Source organism: Lonchura striata, chromosome 5, assembly GCF_050655825.1.
Source record: "Lonchura striata isolate lonStrDom1 chromosome 5, ASM5065582v1, whole genome shotgun sequence".
Classification (NCBI taxonomy): domain Eukaryota; kingdom Metazoa; phylum Chordata; class Aves; order Passeriformes; family Estrildidae; genus Lonchura; species Lonchura striata.
Window position 1 is genome coordinate 25,818,943 of NC_140707.1, and position 17,124 is coordinate 25,836,066.

The 17,124-nt window shown below is 39.7% G+C and overlaps 1 protein-coding gene across 4 annotated transcripts in view; it reads right to left on the reverse strand.

Moving 5' to 3' along the window:
• Positions 1 to 12,477, reverse strand: part of UEVLD (UEV and lactate/malate dehyrogenase domains) — a 31,683-nt gene extending 19,206 nt beyond the window's left edge. For 2 of the 4 annotated variants that reach the window (XM_085581475.1, XM_085581476.1), the window contains exons 1-12: positions 12,423 to 12,477; positions 10,874 to 10,958; positions 10,184 to 10,246; positions 9,276 to 9,439; positions 8,319 to 8,454; positions 7,768 to 7,889; positions 7,025 to 7,130; positions 5,180 to 5,350; positions 4,246 to 4,419; positions 3,880 to 3,964; positions 3,140 to 3,263; positions 1,696 to 1,856 (exon numbers count right to left, since the gene is read on the reverse strand). In XM_085581475.1, coding sequence (XP_085437601.1) covers positions 1,696 to 1,856; positions 3,140 to 3,263; positions 3,880 to 3,964; positions 4,246 to 4,419; positions 5,180 to 5,350; positions 7,025 to 7,130; positions 7,768 to 7,889; positions 8,319 to 8,454; positions 9,276 to 9,439; positions 10,184 to 10,246; positions 10,874 to 10,958; positions 12,423 to 12,464 — 1,433 coding nt within the window. In that variant the 5' untranslated portion in view covers positions 12,465 to 12,477. Of the gene's footprint in view, positions 1 to 50; positions 1,857 to 3,139; positions 3,264 to 3,879; positions 3,965 to 4,245; positions 4,420 to 5,179; positions 5,351 to 7,024; positions 7,131 to 7,767; positions 7,890 to 8,318; positions 8,455 to 9,275; positions 9,440 to 10,183; positions 10,247 to 10,873; positions 10,959 to 11,899; positions 11,975 to 12,422 lie in introns of those variants that run through there. The other 2 variants (XM_085581474.1, XM_021525671.4) reach the window with 2 other exon arrangements.
• Between the last annotated feature and the right edge of the window lie 4,647 nt (positions 12,478 to 17,124).

The following is a 17,124-nucleotide window of genomic DNA, read 5'->3' on the forward strand; positions in this document are numbered from 1 at the left end:
TCTAAGAGCTGGCAGCATTTCAGGATTAAAATATTACACGAACGCCAAACTAAAGAAACAACAGTTTGATTATTCGCATGAAAAGAAATGCTCAACAGATGAGAAACGCCACCATGAAAAATAATGTAAAACCTTACATTCATAGTTTGTTTTTTTTTTTTTTCCGAATTAAATGAAAAAAACCACCAAACCCCAAAGTGTAGCTTCTTAAAAATATAGCAGCAAAGTTGGTTACCTAAAGCCATCACTAGTTTTGCCCCATCATTTACCACTACAGTAAAAGACATTTGGGTATTTGAAAAAAAATAAAGGTTTGAATTACTGAAGGTTTTTTCTTTCTGTGTTTAATCCAGTTCTGAGATCAGCATGCACTCAGAAATCCCTGCAGACAGGGAGTTCTGCTGAGTGTCTGCAGCACTAGGAACTGCCTGGCTCCTTGTGAGATGGAACTGAAACGCACAAAGGATCAGATCTTTTGCTCTGTCACAGATCCTACTTTTGCTCAGAACAAATTACCAACAATATTTGGAAAATTTCCAACAACATTTGCAAAATTTCCAACCAGCCACCCCTCAAAGTGTAAATGTGGAATGACATTCCTAAGCCACACACAGCAGGAGTAGAGCCCAAGTCCCCTGTGCCTGCCACGTGATGGTGAGGTGTAATCAGGAGTAATACAGTCTTTTACTGGTGGTAAATCAAGGGGTTGGAATCCAAAACACCCTTTGATCTCAAAACCATCTGGTTTTTACCTACAAATCCACAGCCTGGTTTTTCATCACATCCTTGGCCTCCAGGGAGGAGGGTTACAGGTTCTGTTGCCTTCTCCTGAGGCTGATGTAAAGCCCCCAGCCAGCTTTGGATCAAGGTCTGAATGTGCAGATACATCTGCACTGTTTAACCGCTGGATTTTATCTTTCATTTTTATTTGAAGCCCAGCTCCTGCTCCTCCCATTCAGGAAGAGCCCCCTGTTCCAGTGCTGCATGTGTGTAGTGAGAACTGCAGGTGCTTTAGTGCTCTGAATATCCTCATAAAATAAAAGCAAACAAGTCATGACGGAAGTCTTTCAGACATGATAAAGTGTGAACAGAAATCCATAGCCAATAGTTCAGGTTTGAAGGATACTGTGAACACCACGTTCCCCTTAGTAAATAGCAAAATACTTGACATAAGAGCATTGACAGCCATGGAAGATGAAGCTATGGAATTGCATCCCCAGTGCCTGTAGAGCTGGAGTGTGACTGTACCCAAAACAAGCCTCAGATACAGCATTTAAAAGCTGTAGGAAGGGTTCAAGGGGGCTCTGCATGCTGGAGTTTCTGCAGAGCTGGGTAAGCCCCTCTCTAGGACTGCCTCCTAAAGATGTGCAAAGAACTAAGAGTAACCTAAGAGTCAGGCTATAACTAACTGGCAGCCAAAAACCACAGGCAAGTGCCACCTGAATTTAGGTAAAATATTCTTGTGTGTTACCTGCCTCATTTTGGCTTTCAAAAGTGCACTTTACAAAGGAAAAAAATTGCTGTACAGTGTGGTATTAAATAATTCAAACCTAAACTGAGAAAGCACTTTTAGAAAGTAAAGTAACAAAGCTTCCTGTTTTCCACAGGAATCCATATATATGAAGCAGCCTTTTCTGCCTTGCAGATCTCCAACTTCAGTGAGTAGACACAGAGGCTTCCCTTGAGCTTCCTTACAGTTTCAGCTGCTGCTGAAGGTCATGAATTGAGCCTGCACTGCTTTGCAGTTTCTCTTGCACCAGTGGGTCTTCCTCCAGTCTGACCAATTCAATCACTCCACTGGTTCCAAGAATACATGGGAGACTTAAGAATACTTCACTGTTTATATTGCAACACCCCTGAAAGAACACACAAAGAACACTGTCACACACACAGTTACTTATTTCTGCTGCATCTACACAAAAACATACAACTACACAAAACTACTTGATTATTTTAATTAAGCAAGGATATTCCAACATATGCTGTGTTTGGATAGGTCAACTTCCATTTATTTTAGATATTGTGCAGTGGGTTACTGTATAGAAACTGTAACATATTACTGTGCAGATAGAAATTTGTGAACCATGCCACAATTGGGGAATTTTTCCAAATAGATAGATAAATCTCTATAACACAGACAAAATTTATACCACTAAACACCATTTCATGGGTAGAACAAGCAGGGACACTTCGTTGTACAGTATAATTAGTTCTTTTAGGACTCAACATAATAAATTAAATAATGCAACCTAAGAACTGTAGAAAATTTCTCAAGTATTGATCCCATACGGATTCTGCAAAAGAATTTATCAAACTTATAGCCCTATAATTCAAGTTTACACTATAGAATGTGTTTAATTTTGTAATCTGGGAAATTTTATATTTTTGTAATCTCGGAAATTTTATTTTGAGAGATTTGTGATTCTTCTGTATCTATATTTAGTTCAGGAATTATTAAAAACTTCACTTGAAACATAATGATTTAATTAGGTATGTAAGCAGCCAGCTCAACTTCCCTGCACAGAAACATGCAAATTTTCCTTCTGCAGGCTCTGAATTGAAGTGACAATTAAATGTTTCTTCATAGGCTTTTTCATCATATGGAATGACCTAATGCTTTAGTGAAGCTTCTTAGGAGAAACTTCAAACAAAATTCAGTCTACAATTTGAAGTTAAATGTTGCTTCATAATATTCTCCTTTTAAGGAAAGCACAAGGGGTAAAAAGCCAGCTGTATCAAACTTAATCAAATAAAATACTGGCAGAAAATGCATTTAATACTTTCAAAAAAGATACAAAATTCTTTTCCTATTAAAAAAAAATCTACATTTAGTACTGAACACTCTGGAACTACAAGTCACATTTCATTTGCCAAGTCCAGCTATTCCAGGAGTGCTGGAATATGGACTTGTATTTTTAGGAAAATAATCCACTTTTAGTAACGGTATCAGGTTAAGACAGTAACTGATTTTTGCTAATTTTTGGACTAGAATTGAGAGCTGTTGTTGGAAGAAAGTAATGGCAGTAGAAAGTAGTAACCTCAGAACACTGAGATGTCTGTGCTGCTAAAATTAACGGTCATGTCTGTAATAAATAATATAATTACAATGCCAACCAAAAGGTATTAATAACACATTTACCTTTACCAGAGTGGATACAGAATGAACCTTTCTTTTATCTTTCAGAATGCTGTCAGCCAAATCAGCAACTGAGAGTCCAACAGACCAAGATCTCTGACCTTTTCCCTTTAGGACTTCCATCACTCTGCACATAAACCAGGAAAAGGAGAAAAATGTGATGTTGAGATTGTAATTATTTTTATTTTGGTTTTTATGTAAAACCCAAAATACAGGTTTAAGTGTACCAGGTAAAGCGTACTATAAAAAGCTGCTTCTCTGTTTTGGAAAACAACACAATGGAATATAGAATTGCTGAAAATAATTTCTTTACAATATTTTTTCTCTACACTCGTAACAATTATCTTTTCTGTCAAGAGGTGTAACTGATAATTAAATCAGTTTGGATAATTAAATTAATCCAAACTGGTGCTTGACTTTGAAGCAAATGCTTGAACACAAGCTCTGAGGAAAGTGGGCCAGAAAGCTTGTCTAGTATTTGTTTTAAACACACAATCAAACAGCTCAGATATTCTGCTGTATATTGTGGTGTCTCCTTACATTGCCACAGACACAATGGTAGTAAGAAAAACAGTGGCCATATACACATCCATAAAAGTGAATGACAACCTGACATACAATTTCCTATAAACTCAATGTATGAACATTTTGGAGCAAGCTTCCCCCACTTCATAAAAAGCTATAGAACATATAAACACCAAGTGCCTGAACATGAAGGAAAAAAAAGTTTATAATGGTGCTACCTGTTAGCCACCTTTTCCCTTGAGTTATGAGCAGCCATTGCTTCTGTTTGATTTGCAGCTACATTACAGCTGGTCCATGATGGCACTAAATAGAAACAACCAAAAAAACCAAAAAGCATTTGAGGTTGTGGTTTGTTTGGTTTTTTTTTTCTTCCTGTGACAAATGGCAAATACTTTTGCTACTACTCCACAGATTTGGTACCCCACAACTCCATTACTTAAAGCCATTACTATGAGAATTTACTACTCTTCTTATTACTCTCCTCATTATCTTGATTACTTTTCTCAATTATTCTTTCATTATTCAGTTACTTAGGCACTGCCAAGACATTACATGCTCATGGTCATAAAAAAGTATCACTTTACCTTTGTCTTCCCCTTGTTCACCAATAACCCAGGCATCTTTTGCCAGCACCTCTTCTTTCAAAAGATTGGTCAGAATGTACCGAAATCTCTCTGAATCAAGGTTGGCACCAACCCCAATCACTCTGCTTTTGGGAAAGGAGCTCAGCTTCCATGACACAAATGTCATTACTTCAACTAAATGTCAGAGAAAAAACATATTGTCAATGAAGGACCACTCAAAGTTCAACTCAACTGCAACTTTTGAATCATTACAAAAAACTCTGGATTTCTCTACTTTAGAAAAGGCATGAGCATGTAAGAATATATTGGTAGTTTATTTCAACCTAAAACACAAAGTCAGGTGGGGAAGAAGTGAAAAAATAAGAACAATAATGGTAAGGTAGTAGGAAGAGCTGTCTTTGATGCATTACAGGATAGAGGCTGACACTTCTTTCCCTTTCCTAAATAGTGATTTGCTTTGTCTTAGTCCACAATACCACTGACCTGGAAATTTAAACCTTCCACAAAAATCTAGCTAAAATATTTACTATTAATGCTATACTTGGTATCTGAGTAGCATGTGTGATGATATGGAACATAACCTACATAGATCTATCCTTGCTGCAATAAGAAATGTGCACATAAAAATCACAACTGACAACACAACAGCCAATGGTTGCTAATGATGTAGACAGAGTCAGGTTGAAACTATGCACAGAAACACAGAAATACATACCTGTTACACAAAACAAAGTACAATATTTTCTTTTATCTTGGTAACAGTAAAGAAAAAACCCTCAAAGACAGTGTCCTGCTCAAAGCTGAAAAGGAAAACATTTTTCAGAGCAGCAAGAATTTTTGACTAACGAGGTGTATTCAGCAGTAACATGTTTTTAGAACAGGCCAGAGAAAAAGCCAGGTGAGGGGCAGAACCTTATGCAAAGTACCAGCATACCTGGATGAGAAGCAACAAGAAGAACAGCATTCTGACTGTAGTGGGATACTGCTGGAATAATTCCTCTGAACAAATCCACATTGCTTTGTATGACATCAAGGTAAGTCTGAGCATTACCCAGAGAATTAACTGTAAGCACCACAACTTTGGAATCAGCTGAAGCAGAAAAATCTGAAAATATAAAGAAAATAAATTTTGAAACTTATGTCATTCTACTGAGTTTTGGATGCAAAACCAAGAGCTGTTCTAAAGACTGAACTGCAGCATCCGGCCTAATTAGGGATTCTTTGCCTCCAGTGGAATTTAGGGCACTTCCACAGCACCTATAAAACACAGCTCTCCTACAGAACTACTTTCCTGTTTTATAGGTGTCAAACACAAAAGGTAGACTACAATTTGTCCAAGGTTACAGAGCAAAGACAAGAAAATATCTAGACAGCTTTGACAGATAAACTTTTCCAAGTTTTCTTGGCAAGAAAGAAAAAAGAAATCCATGAAAAGGCTCCTAAACTTTTATTCCAAGTGTTAAAGAAGGGGAAAAGTTTTACTCCTTTATCTGAGGGTTCTTCTAGACTTTTTGATCTTATGCCTTAATCAATGGCATGTAGAGAACTATGAAAAGCACTCCAAAAGTCTATTTGTTAACTCAAATAAAAGAAAAATTGTACTTATTAGCCCAAAGAAACACACAACCATGCTTGCTGCAGGAATTTATAAATCAAAGCTGCCTTGAGCAGGTATCTCTGAATATCTGAGTGCCACACAGTTGATAGCCTGGAAATAAGGTGATTTGTCTGTTGCACCACTTTTGGAACCAACTTAAGCCAAAGCAGGGGTGTAATGCACTGAAAAATTAAAACCATACAAAGCAGGATATAATTAATACCAACTTGCCCCAAACCTAGATCTAAACATACTAAAATAGCAGGTGACAGTATAAAAGCATTTTGTAGCATTGTAACACTACCAAGCTTCTTATGCCACAGCTAAATGCAAACATGCAACAGACAGCCACAGAGGCACAAACAGATTTGTGGTACAGCTGCACAATCAGTGTTCAGAAAAAAGGTGTGCTACAAGTAAAACCTGCAAGATAAGATCAAAGAATGTACAGCAGGCAATGCCAGGTGCAGAATAAGCCACAAAGATGCCTGGTGGAACCAGAACAAGTCCCTGTCCCCAAAATAAGATAAATTAAAAGAGGAGCACAAGAAAATCCCTCATTTTATCTTGCAAAGGGTGCAAGGAACATGTAAACATGACACATAGGCAAAGAAAAACGTTACTCAATTCAGTTCCAGCTTTCTCTGTGGAAAAATTTCTGAGCTGCATGGTCTCAACCTCTGCAACTATCAAAGATCATCAAAGGCTGTAACTAATCACTAATTACAGAGACATAGCATTGACTCTGTTATTTGTATGCTCACAGCTGACTGAAGAAAAGGATATTAAGAACTCATTGTTTGAGTATGCAGTGATAGAGATCAAGGACTCGCTATTGGCCATGTGCATGTTTAATGAACATCAAGCTACAAAAGCAGCACTTTGAAATGCACCTTTATTTGTCAGCCTTTTGAACACCGCTTTCACAGCCTTCCCTATTTCCTATGCAAATATTTTTCCCCCTTCCCTCTCTCTGCCCATGACACAAAAGTTCTAGCTTGGCTTCTCTATATTTCTGCATGAGTCCAATTTCAGCATTAGCCTCTTACCTGCAGGTACAAACTTGTAAAAAAGGACAGCCTATGTGCCACTGTATCTCCCCAGGTGTCCTGCTCTTGTTAAAATGAGCACAAGCACACACAGTACAGCACCCACTCCTGCTCCAGAAATAACATCTCATACCTTTGCTGATCTCCACATTTGGCACAGCAAAAATCTCCAAATCCATGGTCCCTCCTTTTGCTGCACCTTCAAAAAGATCCAAAAGAACCACCTTGTCTGCAATATCCTGCATGAATAAAAATAATACAGATCAGAATACAGATAAACTAAAACAAAATTTGTTTGTATGGGAATGAGGAATAAAAAACCAAAATTCCTCCCATTTCATTGTTTGCTGTACTGTGTACAAATCCAACAAAACTACTGGTCAAAATTACTGCCAAATCACAAGGAAAAGGACTTAGTTTTGTAATTTTTTTTCTTGTTTTGTTTTATGTTTTTTCCAGTTAGACTTCATAAACTATCTCTGGGAAGTCAAAAATCACTGTTACTGTTGCTAAAAAATACTGTTAAAAAATATTGTTACTGTTGTATCTAACATACAGATGTGATGAAGTACAGCCCAGCTACAGACTATCCTTTTCCAGGGAAATGGGAGATCCCAGTTGTAAGAGGCTACTGCTGAGACAAGAATCCTTCCGGGATTTTCAAAGGAAGTGAATTCAATACTCAACCCTTTGAATTAAAAAAACTGACTGAGAAACCAGGGCAAAATACTAACACCTTTATGTGTCCTTAAATTAACTGAAGGGACAAATGACCTATGCAGTGAAAGTTGTTAAAACTGATGAGGTATTCCTTAGTGTCAGATATTAAGAACTAGAATGGAATCAGATCTCTTGTTATTTTTAATAATTATGTACCTTTGCTGCAACTGCTAGTACACATGCAATGCCAAGATCTCCAGCTCCAACAACAGTAATTTTGTTAAAACACCCTTCATTTCTGCCTCCAGTTTTACTCCTGGATTTCATGTCAGTCTCCCCTGCAATTAAAAGAAAACCACAAACTTGGGTGCTGGTCCACACTGTATCAATACAAGTATTGCTGCTTCATAAAGGATCATGGTTGTGTCAGAGTTAAATCAAGGTACATGGACTTTTTCAAAACGGTAGTCAAGACTGACCACAGAAAATCCTTCACAACTTGCAAGGTGTAAAACAAATATTCCTCTCTAGACAGAAATGTTTTCTTCACTAAGTAGAAATACACAAGCATAACAGTAGCAAGAATCTAAACACTAACACCACAAAAACAGCACTCCCTGTGCTGCTGTTACAGGTGTGCATACAGACCATGGTCATAAAATTTGTAAAATATAAATCATGTAGGTTTCTTTGTGACATCAAGTAATGACAATAAGTGAATATATTTTATAAGAATACTAAAAACATGCCCATGAAAACATCCCCACCTTCAGTAATCTTTGCAATATAGGAGAGAAGTTCTGATTGCCTAGCTGCATCAGATGATGACAGTGAGTATAAAGGGAGCTCTTCTTCAAACTTTGCAATCATTTCCTTGATTAATCCAATGAGAGTTGATTTAGGCTGAAATACATCAGACAAACAGAAGACAAAACACCTGAACAGCTGTTTCATATAGTGGTATCAGCTGTGAACTGCCAGAGCCAAACAAAATTCAATCAAATTATAAATACTGACACTCTTAACATTTACACAAACACCTAAGGGAGAGAAAAGCATCACTTCAAGAAGATACTTTCCAAACAGGAGTGTGAATTAAAAGGAATTTAACAAAAGGAGTTCTAAAATTGAAATTACCATGAAGGCATCCATGAATATATGGAAGCCTTTGATATAGCCACAGCCAGTACTGTAAAGGGGACAAATCCTAGCTAAAGAGTAGTTCAGTCTTAGATGAGCTCAACTGTCCAGAGTTCTGGCATTTCAGACCTCCTCCGGGCAAAACACACTGTGAAGTCAGCAGAAGTTCCCTTAGGAATTTCTGTATCAATAATGTAAAATACAGCTCATTCATTTCAAAAAGCTGGCATTCATTAAATAATCTTTACTGGCCTAGCAGTCATACTTAAGTGAGTAATTTAATACAGTGCATAAAATCAGTCATCAACAGCAATGACTTCTGAATCTCTGTGCTGTTTCAGAGGTCTGCCAAAAGAGGCATACCCAAAAGGCAGAAACTTCCACTGAACTTTCCTGAGGGGTATTCAACTGGGACAGCAACAAAGAATCATGAGGCTTACATTGCTTTGTAAAGACTCAGTCCCCTTTTTCATTAGAATTACTCCCAAGTGCCTTTACAAGCCTCAGACTGCCTGAAAGCTCCACATGATACCCTGCAGTATTCCCAAATGCTTCCCTCCCCTGTCATCCACCCCACCTCTTACATGGCTCCAGTTTTGCAGGTAGGGCAGATAAATCCTGCCCCGTGCATCGACGTGTTTCCCCACTGCAATGCCCATGTTTGCAGTTGGCTTCAGGAAGCAAATGGGGGGAGCAAAGGGATGAGAATCCAGGATCCAGAGACGAATAGGTATGTTATAGGAATTACCTGTTAAAACAAAAGCCATTAGTAACTTCTGCACTGAGAAGAGGCACTAAAGACCAGCTGTGGGTGATGTGATTCACACTTTGTAATAACAAAGGAAAAAAGCCTGACAGAGCACTTCCAGATTCACACTGGAAAATATTTATATTACTTAGGCTAATGAATAAAACCAGATCAACTTGAAGTGCTACTGAATGTGCCTTTCTTACCTTTCTTAATATAAAGATCTATTGCTGTTTTGCTTCCCAGGGTCTTCTCTCAGCCAACATGTCCCCTTTTCCCAGCAAAGAAAGGTTTCATATATATATATATATATATATATATATATATGTCATACTTATTTTATGACTTAACACCTAGTGCAAAAAAGCATCTATAAAGAGCCTTGCATTAGACTTCAAAGGCTTTAAGTTGAAAATAAAAAATTGCCTACAAGTTATTTTTGGACACTGACTATACAAGTGTATACAGAGTTCACACAAGCTCCATTAGCATCAAAGAGCTTGCCAACATGGTCTCACACAACACTATTTTTTAAATAGTTGATTTACTTATTTAATTATTAGCACCTTATTTCAGCATCTGTGCACTCGTTTGTGCAGTAGGAGTGACTTCTGCCAATTGAAACAAAATATTTTCTAGTCACCTTTGAAGACACTGCACAGTGAACCCTTAAAGAGGCAGTACCCAACACATTCTACATTTAGATTAATAACTGGCAAGAAAATGACATTTGATTTATCTTACCATATTTCACTGGAACAGTGCCACTAAAATTCAGGAGGTCCTTCTGGGATCCATCCTTGAAGGCTGAAATTAAAAATGCAATTAGAAAAAAACCAAAAAAAACCCCAAAAAACTCCTTTCAAACCTGGCACAGCAATCCTGCCCACAACTACAAATATCCAACATAAATTTTTCTTTAGAAATAAAATACACTGCTCCTGAAAGAACCAATACTAGACTATTACTGAGGTCCCCCCTACCTTTTAAAATATTTTCTTAATGACATTTTACTAGAAATTGCACTGGTACAACTAAGCACATCATTAGTCTGAAAACCTTTTGTCCTGGGTAATTCTGATGTTGTGGGAATTTCCAGTCAGGCTGATGGATTCTGGAAGTCACACTCTACAAGCTAAAGCCATCAAAATAATAATGAAATATGGGGGCAATATAAAGAATTTAAAGAATCAGTCTCCTATAATTACTGACAAGTTGAAGTAAGATGAAGTAAATGAGTTGCTAAGGTTTTTATATGTACGCATCCTTGGAAAAGCATTCAGGAACAGTCACATGGCATGAGAAATTTTACTGCAAGTCAACATAAAGACAGGAACACAATAGAAATGTGTTCACATTCTATTATACACAGTCTGCATTTATGGCAGGTAAGATTCCCCACAAATAGTTCAGAGCAAGTGCATCAATTCTTACTGTATGTGTTCATGGAGAATGTGAAGTTGGGGTAGGTCTTGCTAACATCCTTCAGCTCTTCTATGGTCAGGTCTCTGAACTTATACTGGGAAGGGGGAGAAGAAAATAAGGAAAAAAGTTTCACTTCAAATGCTTCTGTATGACAGTTAGGGAAAAGGACACTGTAGAAGGCAGAAACACAAGAAGGGGGAGGTAATAATTACTTTCAGTATTATAAACAGTTTTGATGTGAAATAAATTATCAAAAAGGATTGATTACAAAAGCTTTGAAGCTACTGCAGGTCTGCTGTTGAAATTCTGAATATCGTTCCTTATATACCATTTCTTCTCCTTTACAGCGGTGAGCAGAAATTTAGTAAAATTTAGTCTCTTCTACACACATTATAATATAAAAATATGAACCTCTTAGGAAAAGGTTATTTTCTTACTGACACAGTTAAACTCAGGTCCACCCACACACATTTTAGAAGTTTACTAACATGTCACTTTCCACAAATGTGTCAAATGTGTAAGTAATTAGCCTCTAGGATTTTTTTTTCATTTTTAAGCTGTCCTTGACAGCTGAGAAAATTAATTACCGCTGCTTGAGACCGTCCCCAGCCAATCCAATACCTGAACTTCCAAGAGATTTGCATCATACCACATCCCAAAGTTACAAAGAATATGTTTCATTTCCTAGATTAGAGCCTCTGCTTCTCCTTTAGGAAACCTGGTACTGTTTTTTTGGAACCCTTGCCTAAGCAAACAAAGCTGCTGCCTGACAGTGGCTTAAAGAGCTGCTCACTGCCCTGGAATAACTGTCACAAAACAGTAGGTAAAATCGAATTTCTCTTCGGTCTGTCACCCTGGCAGCAATGTGACAGCTACGGGCACGGCATAGTTATTTTCTACTGTCTACAGGAAAACAGAGAGCTGCTGACAAGAAACACCTTTCAGTCAGCTTCTCCCCATCACTGGATTCTGCAAAGTCACGCAGAAAAAAAAAGAATCCAACGTTCCCTAATTACGAATGTCTACACAACTTACACTTATGACATTTTTTGGAGGCGTTGATATATCTGGTTGTGAAACCAAAGTCATCTTTCCCAAGCTGGCCTCCTCCTATTCGTAATACAAAACGAGGCATTCCCATTAAGTAGTTTGTCCTCTTCTAGAGATTTACGGGGTGACTCAGACACAGATCTTCCTCATTTCGCACCCAAAACTATCTGGCACGCCCAAAGCTTCAACACGCCCCCCTCAGTTTCTCACGTGGAAATGAAAACGCTCAGAGCGATGCTACAACACCGCGCCTGTGCCCATGAAGGCGTGGAGGCGCTAACGCGGGGAATACTACCGGGGTGGAAAAATAAATTGTCAACTTCCGATGAGTGAAGAGTAAGGTTTCAGTCGTGGGAAGCGCGGGGGTAAACTGTCACGGGGCGGGATGCGAAGGGACGGGACGGGCGGGCTGGGCAGGCAGCCCCGGCACGCCGCCGCCATCCCGGCCCCGCTCCCGCCTCAGCGCCGCCCGCGCGCCCCCCGCCCTGCCCGCCGCGAGCGCGCGCACCTTGCCCAGCTGCCGGCGCAGCGCCTCCTCCGCCAGCGCCATGGCGGCGCGCGCCGCTTCCCGGCGGGCCCCGCGCGCGGCCGCGCCGCCCCTCAGGGAGGCGGGCTGGGCTCGGCCGGGGAAAGGCGGGGAGGACGGGGGAGTTTTATTGCCTTTCCGACGCTTGGTGACCGTCGGGGCTAGGTGCTATCTCCACCCGCCGTGGTGTTGTAAGATGTGGAATGTGTCGACGTGATCATGAGCCAGGATCTCCTTTGATGTAAAATCATTATATATCACACCTAACCAAATGGAGAGGCGGCAGCCTCCGTCCAGTCACGGACATCCGTGAACGAACAAGCTTTAAGGATGCAGTAAATCAAGCTGTTGTTCATAGAATCACAAACTGCGCTGAGTTGGAAGAGACTCACCGGGATCACGGAGCTCAGCCCCCGGCCCTGCACAGGACTTCCCAAGAGTCACACACACCATGTGCTTGAGAGCCTTGTCCAAACACTTCTGGCTCTGCCAGGCTTGGTGTGTGAGCCCTGCCCTGGGGAACTGTGCCCCTGCCCAAACACCCTCGGGTGAAGAACCTTCTCCTGATATCCAGCCTGAACATCCCCTGCCCACATCATGCCGTTTCCTCCTGTCACTGGTCACCACACAGACACCGGTGCCTGCCGCCCTGCTTCCCCTCATGAGGAAGCTGTCGACAGCAATGACATCTCTCCATCTCCTTCAGGCTGAGCAAGCCAAGTGACCTCATCCACTTCTACAGCTTCCCCTCCAGACCCTTCACCATCCTTGTGACCATACATAGATACTATAGGGACACAGGGATTTCTTCCCTCTGTGTTGACAGTATCAGAACTGATTGGCAACTTTATGGAATTACAAGTATGTAAATACAAACCTGATAGGAATTTATTTCCCTACATTAGTCTCTTATTTTTTAAGCCTCCCTACAACACAACAGAGACTGGAAAATGACCTTTTGGAAAATGGGCCATGCAAGTCTGATGGCCAATTTGGTAGAAAACACAGTAGGTCTAGCAAGGTAAATGGTGACAAATGCCAGTTGTTCCCCCAGCTGCCCAGAAAACTGAGAGAACAGGACAGAACAAGCATGACAGTAGCACATTTTTACAAGGAGCCAAGATCTTGAGCAGGCTCAAACAATTTTTTTTCTCCCTTACTTCAGGCCACTGATTTGAGGCCTGAAGCAGACAGTAACTAAGAGCACAGGTTGTTGATACAGCCATAGCAGAAAATAATTAGGTTTAGAACAACCTTCAGTAAGCTTCTCCATCATACATAATGCTTAATGATGCTGATTCTGCTTCTGCGCTGAAGTTGTTGTGTGTGATGTAATGAAGGATCTTACAGCCTCAACATTCAGTTTGGAAAGTAGGACAAGATCAGTCCTTCAGGAACTGGCATTGCAGATTCCAGCAATTTGCCCAGCAAGCATAGTACATCTTCAATTAAACTGCTACAGAATTATTGGCATGAACATTTATCTAAACCTTTTCAGAGATAATTTGAAAATAATTTTGTTTCATAGAAGTCTTATTATAATGTTTGAGACTAAAACATTCCTTTAAAATTTTAAATCTCAAGCACCTAATTTTTTCCTTATTATTTCACGGTAAAAACAACTGGCAAAGTCTGATAGGTATTTAGTTATTAATAAGTTTGGTGCTTTGAAACATTTTTAAAATCTCTGTGTTCATACATAATCAAAACAATCATAGCAACCAGGACAGTGACCACATCCCTGTGGCAGTAACTCACTGCTGCTGGTAGCAGTGTTTCTACTTGAGGCTTAGAAGTCACCCCTGACTAAACGTGCACCCAAACTACAGATTCACCTAGTATTCACTGTTCAAACTCATTTGTGTTCCAAGCTGGGTCTGTGCCCTCTGACTCAAAATCTTCTCTAAACAGCATTTGCAATGAATAACTCCATATTACATCAACGTAGTATTGCAAACTAATCTCTAGGTAACAAAACATCTTGCTAGCAGGCTAACACACAGCCTTGCTACTCCATGTATTCCTCTAGTAGCTCCTCTGCCCCCATCACTGGGAACACTTCCTAATGAAGCTGTAGAATGTCACATAGATTCTTACCAAACAAGCTATAGGAATTCTCCCAAACAGGGATTTATCCAGCTCTTGTATTATTACAACTCCTCACTGCATAAAAGATTACCCTACGTGTTAAAAAACAGCATTTTGCCAGCAGTACAGATCATCTTCCTGACTAAGATGTTTTCTTTGAGACTTGGTAGAAAAGTTAAGATGGTTAATGAAACAAAAACTGCAATTTCTCAAGGGCTAAGGGAGAGGGCAAAGCAAAAAGATAGTGTTGGAGTGACTTGGATCTTGTCTTGCAGCATAACAGCTTTGGAATTTTATTCAGCTCTACAGAAGAGGACAATGACATTTCTACAGCCTCCAACTTTCATTCTCTAAATACTAGTCTTATTATTCTGTATCTACAGACATGCTAGTGAGAGCAAAGCCAAGGGAAAGGATTCTCAACAACAGGAAACTACTAACCAGGAAGCATTTTAAAGGATTTTCTCCAGTGGGGAAAATCATGCAATGCTATGAGTTGTCTAAATTAACTTCAGAGTAATGGAATGAAAATTACAAGTTCAACTTGTAAATATTAAATGCTATGGGAAAAATTTGCTTTTAAAATATACTCAAGTGATCATCCCAGATACCAAAGACTGGGTAATAAATTCAGACCAACCACAACACAAGTGGCAGGAACAAGCTTCCTAACAAAATCCAAACCACCTGCAGCTCTGGGAATATCATGACTACGAGCATTAATCTCAATGCTCCTCTGTTCTGAACAACCAGCAAGTCACCCATGTGTGTGATCTACACTGGGACCATTTTGTATGTAATAACAATCACTTACAAAACACCAACCAAACAAGGCTGGATTTAAGCCAGCAGCTATGAGGTACATCGGCTCTCATTGCCAACTGTCAAGACAGCGAAGAGACTTCCCACAAAATAGTTACATTTTCTTGCCAGCTTCAGCATCTCACACTTCTTGTAAACAGGGCTCCCCATAGCCCTGGGCCATGTCATGCACCATGCACTGCCACTACTACATTCCCTTTGTACACAGCTGGCAAATAGGAACCAGACTAATAAAGGGGTTGCTGGCTGCCTCCTGTTGCCTGGGGAAGAGGGTGGTAACAGCAGCACATCCCTCAGCCTGAACTCTCAACATTCACCAGAACCAGGTGGGACTAGGTGCTTGTGTACATATCATTTACAGTCACATTTGACACAACTGTGGAGGTCTCAGAAACCCTTCCTGCACATCCTGCACAGATCAAGAACCAGATAAAGTGCCCCTCCTGTCCAAAAATAACCATAATCAGTGTTATTCATTAGCTACTGAGCAGCAGGTCAATTCAAAGACGCTCTACTTACATACTTATTTGTTTGGTCAAATATTGACATACTGAACATTTGTAAGGACCACAAGGCATCCATACAACACAAGAGCTGGAAGGAGGTGGCAGGGAGAATTATTGCCTTATGACAGGGAGCTGAGGACAGATCCACAACATACATCATGTACCCTCAGTTGCATCATTCAAAGAAGCTACTTACCACTCCTGAAGAAATCAACAAGAGGTTTCATATGTGAAGTGCATGCAAGGCACTCAAACAGCCTTTTGTACTCTATGTGTTCATAGGTATGTATTCAGTTATTCCCATGCACTGCAAAACCTGGAACTCTACACTCAAGTGTTTTTCAAATCAGAATCAAGCCAACTCCTTCAACCAAAAAAACCTCCTGAGGCTCTTGGTTCTTTAAACTGTTGATTGCCATCAACTTTCAGACACAGTAAGAGAGATGGCATCAGTTCAGAACACTTGCCTGTTTTCAAGCAAGGAATGTTAAGTTACATCCAGGATACAAAAAAAGTTCATGAATTTGCCAGTGGAGGGAGAAGGATGTAGGCAAAACCCAAGCCTCCCATGAAGAACCAAACAGAGGAACCCTCAAAACAAATTAAGCACCAGGTGGTGTGGAAAACCAGAACTATTAGTTGTAGACAGAGAAGTCAGAACTAAACTCATTACATATATAATTACTTCAGGAATTACCTCTGTCTTTAATTTCATTCCACAGAATGTTAAGCATAGTATACCCAGGCTTTTTAGATTACCAGGCTCATGGAAAAATAAATGTTTCCCTATGCAGTTCCAGGGGTAAGAAGAGGCTATCTATGGGATAAATAAATTGTAGTTCTGTCTTGTGGAACTGAAGTCTTATTCCAAATAAACTACAACTAGAAGCTGTCCCCAGACAAGGGAAACCTGTAATTACTTGTTTCTCCCCAATCTGAATGAAATAATTTTGCTTCCAGAAGTAGCTTTACTGGCTGGGTTAAGATAATGACTCAATGTGCAACAACTCTCCTCCTGAACAGAACACATCTTAAATAATGGCTGAGGATTGACTGATCACAGCTATTAAGATACATTAAAAATCTTAGGGAATTCCATACATGGTAGTTCCTAAGAAGATGAGATTTCATTCCTTCAAAACAATGTAGTCATAGGACACATTAAATGCAGATTTGCAATATTTTAAGACTGTTTTTTTAAGCACAAGAGTGTGCATGCATTGCTGTTCCTCGTAAGAGCTCACTGATGTGTATCCATTCATCCATTT